This window comes from Photinus pyralis, unplaced genomic scaffold (assembly GCF_008802855.1).
Source record: "Photinus pyralis isolate 1611_PpyrPB1 unplaced genomic scaffold, Ppyr1.3 Ppyr1.4_LG6, whole genome shotgun sequence".
Classification (NCBI taxonomy): Eukaryota; Metazoa; Arthropoda; class Insecta; order Coleoptera; family Lampyridae; genus Photinus; species Photinus pyralis.
The window spans coordinates 43,639,450-43,651,687 of record NW_022170663.1 but is presented as its reverse complement, the minus strand read 5'-3'; the positions used below and the strand labels follow the sequence as shown (position 1 = coordinate 43,651,687).

Sequence of the window (12,238 nt, the reverse complement as noted above, 5' to 3'; positions counted from 1 at the left end):
CCCGTTACTCCTCATCATTTTGTAGTATTGTAGTATCATGTAATTAATAATTGTAATTCCTACGCGGCAACATCCACAAGTGGGTTTTGAAATTTTTTTTTAATTTTTGTTCATCTTTGTCTATTGATTTTATTTATTTATTTTTGTTTTAAAGTCACAAAGCATGACATAATTAATAATTGCAATTCCTAATTAGAATTAATTTAGTTTTGCCAAACAAATTTTACTTTTTTAACTTTGAATCAGTTTATTTCGAATACCTTTAACCTTTAGACATTTTGAGTTGTTTTTGCTAAAAATGATGTCAAACGTCGACATTTGATGAAATTTTGATCCAAACGGCAATCTAGCTCATGCTAGGAAGCTAAAAATTACAAAATCGGAGGTACCAATTACTTAGTACCTATTTCATTTGGAAATTAATCTTGAATTTTTGCATTAAACTTTACAACGTATTTCTTATAGCAATAATTCCATGGCTTGCTTAAAATTATTTAACATTTTTCGTGTATTGTATGGCATAGTCTCCGATTTCCACCAACACGATCAGAGAATTATGACCATAAGAAATACATGGTAAACTTCAATGCAAACATATTCAAGATTAATTTCCGAATGAAATATCAAGTATTTGGTATTTCCGATTTTGTAATTTTTTTTCTCTGTCTGGGCAGTGTATAAATCCAATATGGCGCCCATAAGGAGTAAGAAAGTTGATGTGATAGACTCGAAACCCACAAGTCATAAAAATTTCATTTTAACCTCGTCAGAAAACTCTAAGAGTTTGTTAAAATTATTTTTTGATATCTTTGAACATAAATGAACGCTAGTACGTTCTGGGAAGTTAATTTTTCGGTTTTTTGGCTATATCTACTGTATTTTAACCCCTATTCTTCAACGTGTGACTTCCGTGTGAGTGAGTGAGTATAACCGACGTCATATCCAGCGATTTTTATAATTTCGTATATTCTTGACACTTTTTCCAATCTCCGGTGCTATACAAAGTAGCCGTACCTGCCTTCCACTTCTCCTGTATATGTTTATTCGTAAAATTAGGGGATGATACGAAATTTGGTGAGCGAATGACTCGCCGATGAGAAAGTCACACACTCACAGATTTTTCTCGAGCGGTTCAAGATAGGGGTGTTTGAAAGGGAAAATTAATCAGCATAAATTCTGCATAACTTTGACCATTTAAGCGATATGGTATCATTTACGGTTTACAAGATATCCATAGTCAAAATGAAAAAAAAAGAACTCACCCTGCACAATATTTTTTTAAATTTGTGTAAGATACAAATTGTTGGGTCAAATTTGCCGCCCCCTAAAATCTGCCGCCCTAGGCTCCAGCCTACTCGGCCTTCTGGTAAATCGGCCACTGCACCAGTGCACAAGTCCAGACTTTCAAAAACTGCTGTAGCTGATTGTGACTTCAAAGAAATTGAACATGCGCCTTACAGTCCAGATAGTACCCAGTGACTATTTGTGTAGTCCAGTCAAATTAGCTCTAAAAGTAGTATAAACTGGATGTTATCATTTCACTGAACGAAACCAAGCGTATTCTATGTAAAAAAATCCGCTGAATTGGAAAATCATAGTCCCCCCGGCCGGAAACGCCCGGAACATATTGTTATAAACAAAAAACGAAGAACAAATGGGAAAATGTCGTGTTTTTTCACATTTGACTGCCAATATCTCGTTAATTATTGCTCTGAAGGAAAAAATGAATAGAAATGAACTTGTTTAGAATAAAATTTTCTATAAGATACAGTTGGTCCGGAACGCTTATTTTCAACTGTTATTGTTTTTTAGGGAAAAATGTAAAAACAGTAATCTCTAAAATTAACACTTTGTTATTGTTAAGTAAAATTCATTCGATCTTTTTGAAAATCCGTATTTAGTAACTTCTTTTGATAACAAAACAATATGACAAACCAGATCACCGTAGGTTTCATACTCATTGATTAATTAGATAAACAAGTAGAAAAAGAGATGCTTTGTCTTTCAAACTAGGGAAGTACAAGAGTGTTCCCAATTTTTTTATACATAGTGGAACCGTAAAACAATCTTTTCCAATAATTGTCCCGATGATTCCTGCAAATCGACGGACTGTACAATTTTTTTTTCAAAATCCGAATAATTTTCTTAGTTAACAAATGGAATAACTCCCGAAATATAACAAAAAAAAATATAACTCTATAATAGGCGAATGTAAAGCTCTCGGAAAGCCGTACATTAAAAAAAAATACGTCCAAATCCGATGAATAGTTCACGAGAAATCAGTTTTTGACTTTGAAGCCAGTTTTCGAAACAACCAAAAATGATTTTGCAAATCGGGTCGCACCGATCGATTCTTTACAGCGTGAACTTTTTTCATGCTTGTATTTCACCAAAATGAATGATTTTTATTAATCCGAGTGCCAAGGGCCGATTATAGAGTTACTTTTCTTGTTAAATCTCGGAAGTTATTCGATTTGTTAGTTAACTAAAAAAATTCCACAGTCCGTTGATTTGCAAAAATGATCGGGACAATTATTGGAAAAGATTGTTTTACGGTTCCACTATGTATAAAAAAATTGGGAACACTCCCCCAGTTTCCACTTGTTTATTTAATTAATCAATGAGTATGAAACCTACGGTGATCTGGTTTGTCATATTGTTTTGTTATCAAAAGAAGTTACTAAATACGGATTTTCAAAAAGATCGGATGACTTTTACTTAGTAATAACATCAAAGTGTTAATTTTCGAGGTTACTTTTTTACATTTTTTCATAAATAACAATAACAATTGAAATAATCCTTCCGGACTGTATCTTATAGAAAATTTTATTCTAAACAAGTTCATTTCTATTCATTTTTTCCCTCAGAGCAATAGTTAACGAGATATTCGAAGTCAAATGTGAAAAGACAGGACATTTTCTCATTTTTTCTTCGTTTTTTGTTTATAACAATATGTTCCGGGCGTTTCCGCCCAGGGGGACCATGATTTTCGGAATCAGCGGACTTTTTTACATAGGATTACGCTTGGTGTCGTTGAGTGAAGTGACAACATCCAACCCAAACCGTAATTTGACTGGACTATTGTTCCCAAATCTCAAAAATCACTAGGGGGATACAATTTAGGGACAATGACGAACTTATAGCAGCTGTGGAGGCCATTTTGCGCAAAAACCAATGAATATTTTTAGACTGGATTAAAGATGTTACTAAAATGGTGTTATACCTGTATTCGAAAGCAGGGGAACGATATTGAAAATCTGGGCAGGAATATAGAAACGACCCCTCGCGTGTGCAGGGTGTAAATCGAAAAGTGGAACATAGTCGTTTAACATGGGAAATTACTTTTTCTTTGCGCAAACGTTTCCTAATTATTTGACGCAAAAATACTTCAAATAAAAGTTATAGAGATATAAATTCTGCATCTAAATCATGTGAAACGATTATTCTACCTCTTCTGGTAGGCGAAAAAATTAATTATAAAGATTCTGTTTTCACGAGTTTTTAGCCATGGACTATGCTTTTCTTTTATCATAGTCCATTACTTAGACTAAAAACTCGTGAGTCAGAATCTTTATAATTAATTTTTTCGCGTAGAAGAAGAGGTAGAATAATCGTTTCCATGATTTAGATGCAGAATTTATATCTCTATAACTTTTATTTGAAGTATTTTTGAGTAAAATAATTAGGAAACGTTTGCGCAAAGAAAAAGTAATTTCCCATGTTAAACGTCTATGTTCCACTTTTCGATTTACACCCTGTACATTCGGTTGTGGAATTGAAAAAGATACCTTTAAAGGACGTTGTTCGCAATTCATAACAAATATATTGAATTTTTCCTCCTAATCCCAATGGATTTGGTAATTAAATTCATTTAAATTTATATGTGATGAAGTTCTCCATTTTTTTTGGTTCGTTGAGATTTTTGAAATATTTGAAGTATTAAAAAGAACCACAAATGTTTTTATTGTTTTTCTATAAAGCGATCGATTTCGGGTTATTCATCCATCATCAGGCTATGCTAAAAATGACAGGAATGTGAAGTTGAACAAAGAATTAAAATTATTATTACCGTCATTGATATACGATGCAGCGACATTAAGTTGAATAAAATTGAATAAATCAATAAAATTAATGAAGATAGTAGGTACATCGGGAAATTTAAATTTATCTGACCAGATTCATATATTTAAGAATCCGAAACGATCCGTTTGACTACAGAAGAGTAAAAAGTAATCCAATTTAGAGCCAATCTGAAACTTCCATTGTTAATTCAAGGCACAAAAACGCATGTAGCTACAGCTTTTGATATTGTCGTAAATTACTAAATGCAAATTATTCTACGATGAATAAAAAATAAGTCAGTTGATTTTGTAAAATATAGGTCACTTTAACATGCAAAATATCGCGTGTGCGTGGATTTAATTTAACAGTATGTGTACTTTGACAAATTTAAAATCTTGGTTTTTATTTTGTGTAAATATGCCGGAAAAATCTCGTTCTACACTGTTTAAGACACTAAATCGAACTATAGGTACCAATTTAATTGAAATGTACTTACGGGTAAAGTTTTGTGATTGGAATCATTGAGGTAATCCGATATGCAAAGTCGACCGTCGCTGATAACGCGCTGAAGAAAGAGTCCATAGTATCCAATGATCTTATCGGGCAAGACCCGATTTTGTGACACGAGTTCGATCTGAAGTAATTCATTGTGGTCGAGAGGTCTTCCGATGGGCCAGTCGTATCTCTGTAAGAAAAAAGGTAGTTATTGACGCGGCCATTTTAATCCAAATGTACAAAGCGCGCGCTAGATAAAGTTATGTATTACACAGATCGACATTTCTCTTTATGAAAACTGGTACACGTCACTCTAGAGATTTAAGTTTAAATTATACCTTTGATATAAAAGATCAAAAGGACATAGAATACACCGTTTGGAAATACAAAAAGAAACTTAAGGGCGCGCTTTACTTATTTTGAATGATAAATTTAAAATAAAAAAGTTGTTTTACTGTTGAGCATTTTCCCGAATTTATTGTACAATACTAATTACGTTAAAGTACATAACGTAACACAAAATAAATTTGAACTGAAAATCCCACATAATAAATTGGTTCAGCGGATCACCTTTTAATTACATGTAATTTAAGTTGTTAATGGGTTTAATGCCAATGCCTATACGTTGGTGTATAAATCACAATTATTACACCAAAACGTAACTTTCCGGCCTTCTATCGTTTAATCTGCTTTTTGTAAAGGAGGGGAAAAGTGCGGCTTCTTATTTCCGCGTAGAATTTCTCAAAAGAAAAGTGGAAACGCGATATAGTTTGACTTGGAATCCGAGCGGTTGCAACATCTTGCACGGTAACTAGCTACAAATTTAATGACCCGTTTCAGAGATTTGCGATTCTTGGGAGACACGTGAACTTCGCAAAGGATTTCCTTCCACTTTTCTTTTACAAACAATTCGCGATGTCCTTTGAAAGAGATTACAGTACGTGGCACTGTTGTTCACATTTGAGATTTTTTTCATAATTCGCTCACGCGCAGGGAAAGATCTTGATCATTGAAACTGAAAATTGAGCAATTTTTTATAAGGCGGGGTTTAAGAGATAATGTACCTACAATCAAAGTGGATTTAAACGTAAGCCATCGGATTTAGTAGAAATCTAGTTAATCGAGATTACCTTAGAACAGGGAAATGTGTCATATGCATTGACACACGTTAGATAACGTTTCCCATTGCGCAATACGAAATGACATGATACCCTGAGATGATTACGAATTAACATTTTCACTAGGTGCTTTGACAGCTAAAACAGTCATAACTTAGCGTCCTGTAAATTCCTTTGTGCTCTATTCAAATAGGTAACGTTTTGAAATATGTGCACTACAAGCGTATGCACAAAAAGTGCGAATTTCACTTCCAAAAAAGGATTATGAGGGAGATAAGGAAAATTACCGCCCGCATTACTGGGGGTGGCGAAAGCTTTTAGCTACTGCGAAAAAGTACTAGAAAAATGAAAATCGATTCTCCTTGTAGCTAATTTGAAATAATCCAACGCATTTCCAACTTGGAAGGCGATATTATTGTTATTTTCTCTGTCCGTCCGTCCGAGGCCTTAACATTAGTTAAGAGTAGTTAAGATAGATACTCAATTCGAACCAAGCATCGATCCACAATTTCCTAATAAATCCATTGTATCTAGATAATTCGCAACCGTGCCTGGACTAATCAGGCGTTAAGTTAATTAATTAAGTTAAGTTAAGTTTTGAAAAGGATCTCAATTTAGAAAAACATCAGGAAACCCTAATACCAAAAGTTTTGTATCTTTTAAAATCTCTTCCCAACGATGTTCAAAGCCCTTCCAGAATATTCTAGATTTTTTCCAAAACGGTCTCAAACCTTTATAAAAACCATCGCAGTTACACTAAGATTAGATTTCCCCCAAACCTTTCCGGTCTTTTTCCAGAGCGCTAGTAGATTTTCTTGTTCTCGGTACCTAATCATCACTGTACTAACATTTTCCCTCACCAAGATATTACCCTGGATCCGCTACTGATTGAAAAATCTGTGATGTGACGTTGAAAGGGATATTTTTGTATTTTCTGAACTCCTTCTGCCCTCATGACTATTAAAAGGTCTAAGAACCTTAAGTACAGGGTGTTTCAAATTGCTTGTTTTCGTTGTTTTTCGACGATATTTTGAGAACTAAACCATGGTTTCCTTAAGACTTTAGATTAATTTATACAGGGTGGCCATTTGAAAACGAAACAGAGCCTATTTTGGGAACCTCAAAACATTTACGAAAAAATCCTTGAACCCGTCAATTTTTGATTCAAGGGGGAACCATTTTTTTTGCTAGTTTCGCCCCCCTAAGGGCAAAGCGCTAGCGGGGGTGACGACCGCCCCCAAAATTTTAAATCCAATGGGGGGTCGAGTGATACCTTATTTTGAAGGTATTTTTATGTGGATTATAACCCTTAACTTTTAAATCGCTACTAATTTGCCTAGCCGATACAGGAGCTAATAAAAGTTATAAAAACGTGTCAACATTTTCTTATGAAAAAAAATGTTTGTAAATGAATTAGTTAAATTTTGGTTATTGTTGAGAGCGTAATTATAGCAACATTTTCAAGTTTAATAGTGATTGTTAATTGTTGTTGTCAAATCATAGCACTTTAAAGTTATTTAGTTGCAAAATCGATACATTGAACAGTGATAATGGTTTATCCACTTCCTGAAAGAGTTGAAATCCTGAAAGAGTTGAAATAAATGCTCCTTTTTCTATTGGGCTGATTCAAATCCCAGGATATTTCGTGTGGTGCATACACAACATCCCGAAAAAATTAATGTTTGGGTTGGCATTTTTGGTAACCATATCCTAGGCCCTCTCTTTTTACCTGGCAATCTAACAGGAGAGATGTACCTGGAGTTATTAGAAAATACGATTCATCCAGCATTAGTGGAGATACTAGAAAATAACGAGTACTTGGAAAATCGTCTAGTATTTCAGCAAGATGGTGCGCCACCCCACTATGCTGCAGGGGTTCGTCAATATTTGGACCAAACGTTTCCAGGACAATGGATTGGAAGAAGAGGAGCTCAAATCACCCCAAGAGTTTTGCAAAAAGTACGAGAAAGGTTTGAACAAAACCTGTATTATTGTATGGAAGTCGAATGCCAACATTTTCAACATTTACTTGATTGAGTTTAGCTTTAAGCACTTAAAATAAAATTGATTAAATCTTAAGAGTTATAATCTACATAAAAATACCTTTAAAATAAGGTATCACTCGACCCCCCATTCGATTTAAAATTTTAGGGGCACTTGTCACCCCCGCTATGGCTTTGCCCCCAGGGGGGCGAAACTAGCAAAAAAATGGTTCCGAGGATTTTTTCGTAAATGTTTTGAAGTCCGCAAAATAGGCTCTGTTTCGTTTTCAAATGGCCACCCTGTATTGATTACAATAGAATTTGAAATGAATTCTATTAAACTGCTATTTTGAGTATTTCCTGAAATATGTACTATATATTCTCGGTAATCAGTATGTTTGATGTCATACGTCAAAATGAACATAATCAATCTGGACAGGTTTAAAAAGTAACTACGAAAAGTGCCAGTCGCATCACTTCTCTCTCCTTTAGTTCTAAAAGTATCCCCAAAAACGAAGAAAACAAGTAATTTGGAATACCCTGTACATTTAAAAGGCCCCAAAGGCATGTTTGGCGACTTTTAAAGTCCAAAGACCTGGCAGTGCATCGAGAGACCCTTAAAGTTTAAAAGATCCTTAAACGCCAATAAATGCTTTTAACAGTAGACTTTTGGAAATCAAACTCTTAAAACTTGGAAAGAAAGAGCACCATATTGTTCCTTTAGGCACCGATTAATACATTTTAAAAGTGCTCATTTAGAATTTCTTTGGTGGTTGTGCCAAAGGACAAACAGACAGAGAAAATTGGGATTGTAAAAATTTAAAATCCTGGCTCAAATGCAGACTATAATTCCGTATCCTCTGGCAAGGGAAATATTTTGAATTTCCATTTTCTAGCTGGGAGATGGTTACCTACCCTTTAATCCTTCTTAATTTTTCGAAACCTTAAAGCATTCCATACCTTTATTCGATTGGTTGGTTTCGCTAACGTTTTTAAGACGGGTGCCGTGGGGGTAAAGCCTACTTTCGTCATTTAGTTGCTTTGGCAGAAAGCTTGTGGTTGGAAAAAACCGAAAGCTATTCGCACCTTATTTAAAGAAAGTTTGTAGGGTGAGTAGGCTTAAAAGTCAGAATTCGTTTAGTACAGTCTTACAATTGTGTGCACTACACACAATTGTAAACCTGTCTTTTTGTTTGATTTTATTTTGCTAATCGTTAAGCTTTTCCCACATGGTCCCACTGAGGAAGGACAGCAAAGTGCGTCCGAAATATTTGGATTACCAAATAAAAATACTAAACGAAATCTGACTTTTGAGCCTACTCATCCTACAAACCTTCACTTCAACACCACCTAAGGCCGAAAGAAAAACCTTTTAATATTGTTAATGTATTAATGCCAATAAATCTATTTTATAAACTTTTCCTGCTTACCGGTGAAGTGCACTCTACGCCTGACCGACTCTAAATGCGATCTCCACTTTCACGCTCATATCGGGTATTTAAAAGTAACAATCAAACCAATACTTTACGTCGAACGTCGTTACGTAAACTACTTGATAAATGTTCCTGATGTCACGTATGAAGGTCAATAATCCTAACTCTTATTCGTTAAACGATAATAAACTCGATAATAAAAAAGTGAAGCACCTTTTATTATTCAAAAAAAAATTCAATTAAAAAACATAAAAATTAAAAAGATTTACAAGGACTAAAATTGATATGCCGTCCTTGCACTAAATGTAAGTGACCAGACTGTTTAGGGGTATCAGGATATTTTGTACAATTAAAACAGATAGTAATTGTAGAAAACCTTCCCTTCTTCTGGATGTTAGCCATAGTACAGCATTTACTCGTATATACGAAATGGACCGCTTTTCCCGTGCAAATAGACAACGTTCCCCCATATCCATAGCAGTTGTATAGTTACCAGCAGAGCAGAAAACAACATCACCAGAATGTTCGACTCAAGGCCCGGGGAATGGGGGGGGGGCACAGTTTAATCAATTTACGCAAAAGAGAGATGCGAAAAGGAAAATGAAAAATTTCGTAACTGGTGAGTTGAAGAAAACGTGAAAAAAGTACGTTATGGGGTAGGTTTTCAGTGATTCTTGCGGTAAAAGAAAATGTGAACGCTAGTAAATTGTGCAAAACCATCGGCCTTTTTGAAACGTCAGACGGTCCGCAACATCCCAAAAAAATCACTGGTTCTGAGTATATGTATAACATGGGAGCAATATCTGCATCAAGCTGCAGATATAAAATGGTTACTTACTATGGAAATTTTAGTGTTCGGAGTTTTCGGAGCATGTAGACGAGACGATTTAATTCGCTCGATTATTGATGATGTTGAAGATAATGGGTGTTTAAGCGTCATAAGACAAGCAACAGAATCTGTTATCAAATTGGATTTGAACTTCAATGTAAATAATTATTCTTCGTTATTTTCGGAGAGGTATAATGAAAAATATCGTTCATTACACGTCCAGAAAGGCTTTTCTCGTGTTTGCATGACTTTTCGTGTTTGGCGGGAAACGTCATGCGCCCACAGGAAAATCTTCCTTTCTGGACTGGTAATGAAATATACCTACTATTCTAAAGCTAAACGTCCTAGGAATGTTCGTGGTTTTTGAGACAGGTTACCAATTTTCTTAAGAAATTTGCTTAAAATATTTCGTAGTTTTAAAAGAATCTTTTATCTTGAGATCTGAGTAACCGTTATAGAAATTCTTTTACAAATGTTACAGGTCTTACGGAAACTTTACTAGAAACTATTTGCAAACGTTAAAGTAATTTTCTTGGAGACTTTTCATAAATCTGTTACGACACCTAGTCGAGCAAAAATCCTTTGGAAAGAATCTCTTTTTTTTAAATATTGTTAGTTTTCTTTAAAATATTCGCACATTCCCGACCACCTTCTTTGAAATCATGAACAAAATTTCGTTAGTTAACAAACTAACGTGATTTTGTTCATGATTTCCAAGAAGGTGTTCTGGAATGTGCTAATATTTTAAAGAAAACTAACAATATTAAAAAAAAGATTCTTTCCAAAAATTTCTTTTTTGGTGTACGTGTACCTTTTTCGTCATTTAACAAAGGAACATGAAAGGTACACGTACTGTACACCAAAAAAGAATTTTTTTCTGGGTAAGGAGAAAATCTTAAAAAACATAGGTTCTCTGCAGAATCAATAGCCTGGCAGTGAATCAAAAGCAGCTTATGAATTAGGAACAACTTTGCGGATAATGACAAAGGAAGGAACGATATTTTGTTCGAGATTTTGTTACAATCCAGTAGGTACAAACATACTCGTACATATGTTGACGTCAAATATCAGTTAGCAATCAGTTGATAGGGATGAGCGGCATTACTAAAACATGGGACCGTGAGGGGGGGGGGGGGGTTAGAGAAATAATTTTCTTATTGAGTTGTCTCAAGTCTACTACTATAGTCTCCATTTCTCTGGAGGTACAATGACAATCATCAACAACTAACAAAGGTGAATTATAAGGATTAATTGACAGTTCTATTATATCGTTTTCTAATAAATTATTTACCTGTTTACTAATTTCTTGTCGTTGTGAATGTGGTAAGGTTACCAATTCTTTCTGTAAGTAGGTTGGTCGTTTGACAATTGAATTACGTCATTATATTCTTTACAAATTGAAATTACGGATTTTGTTGCAATATAGTCTCCATTGTCTATTTTTTTTTCATTGACTAACTTAACTGACCTATGTTCATTACGTATCGTATTTTCTGGATTCATTATGTTTCGAAATTTAATTCGTTAACGTCGTTGCAAATTCTTACGTGTGCAATTCCTAACTTAGGTATTATAGAGTTTGCTACAAACACTCCTTTTTCTATTTCCGTATTTAAAATTATTTTATTTTCATATTAGGAAACATTTCAGGGATATAGTCCCTCGGTACGTCCTGGAATTTTATATATTCTCGTATATTGGTAGCTTAGTTTTCGCGGGAAGAATGTAAGCTACAATGAACCCATGGACTGAAACAGTAAGTCAAGAATTCGGAGCAGGAGGAACGTTATAATCATCGGGGAATCGATAGATACACCTAGAGGGTTAAATTTGTTCTTAAAGTAAAACTATCGATGCGGAATTTTTAATCATTTAAAGCTACATTAACAGCAGTTAATTTCAAATACACAAACTGCGTACAGAGGAAAAGTCAAATGCGTTGCTTGCGTTCATTTCAATCTACCCTTAATATCGCCTCTAGGTTTTTCAATGTCGTACTGAGCGGATAAACTGAAAAGAGTAATTTTACATAACGTCAAATCCGTCTCGAGTCTGACATTTAATTAAAGTTTCCATTCGTATAGAATTCCAATACACTTGAAAAAAGTAGAAACTTTTGATGGATTTGAAGTGGCAGTCTCTGTTTTAACGTATACAGGGTATACAGTTTAGATTTTTCCTTAAAAATGAGTAAATGATACGGGACGAGGGTGAGACCGTATGGTTACTACCAATTTACTTAATGCTAATATTAGTACATTATTTACGCACCAGAAAAATAAACAATATGAAACCGCCGATTTTTTGGTTCAATAAAAA

General features: G+C 34.5%; 1 protein-coding gene across 1 annotated transcript in view; it reads right to left on the bottom strand.

Annotated features, from left to right (window-relative positions):
• The window catches only part of LOC116174662 (otoferlin-like), a 52,930-nt gene that overhangs the window by 30,242 nt on the left and 10,450 nt on the right, over positions 1 to 12,238 (bottom strand). Inside the window, exon 2 of the mRNA XM_031492605.1 lies at positions 4,559 to 4,747. Within this exon, the coding sequence (XP_031348465.1) occupies positions 4,559 to 4,747 (189 nt within the window). The remainder of the gene's footprint in view (positions 1 to 4,558; positions 4,748 to 12,238) is intronic.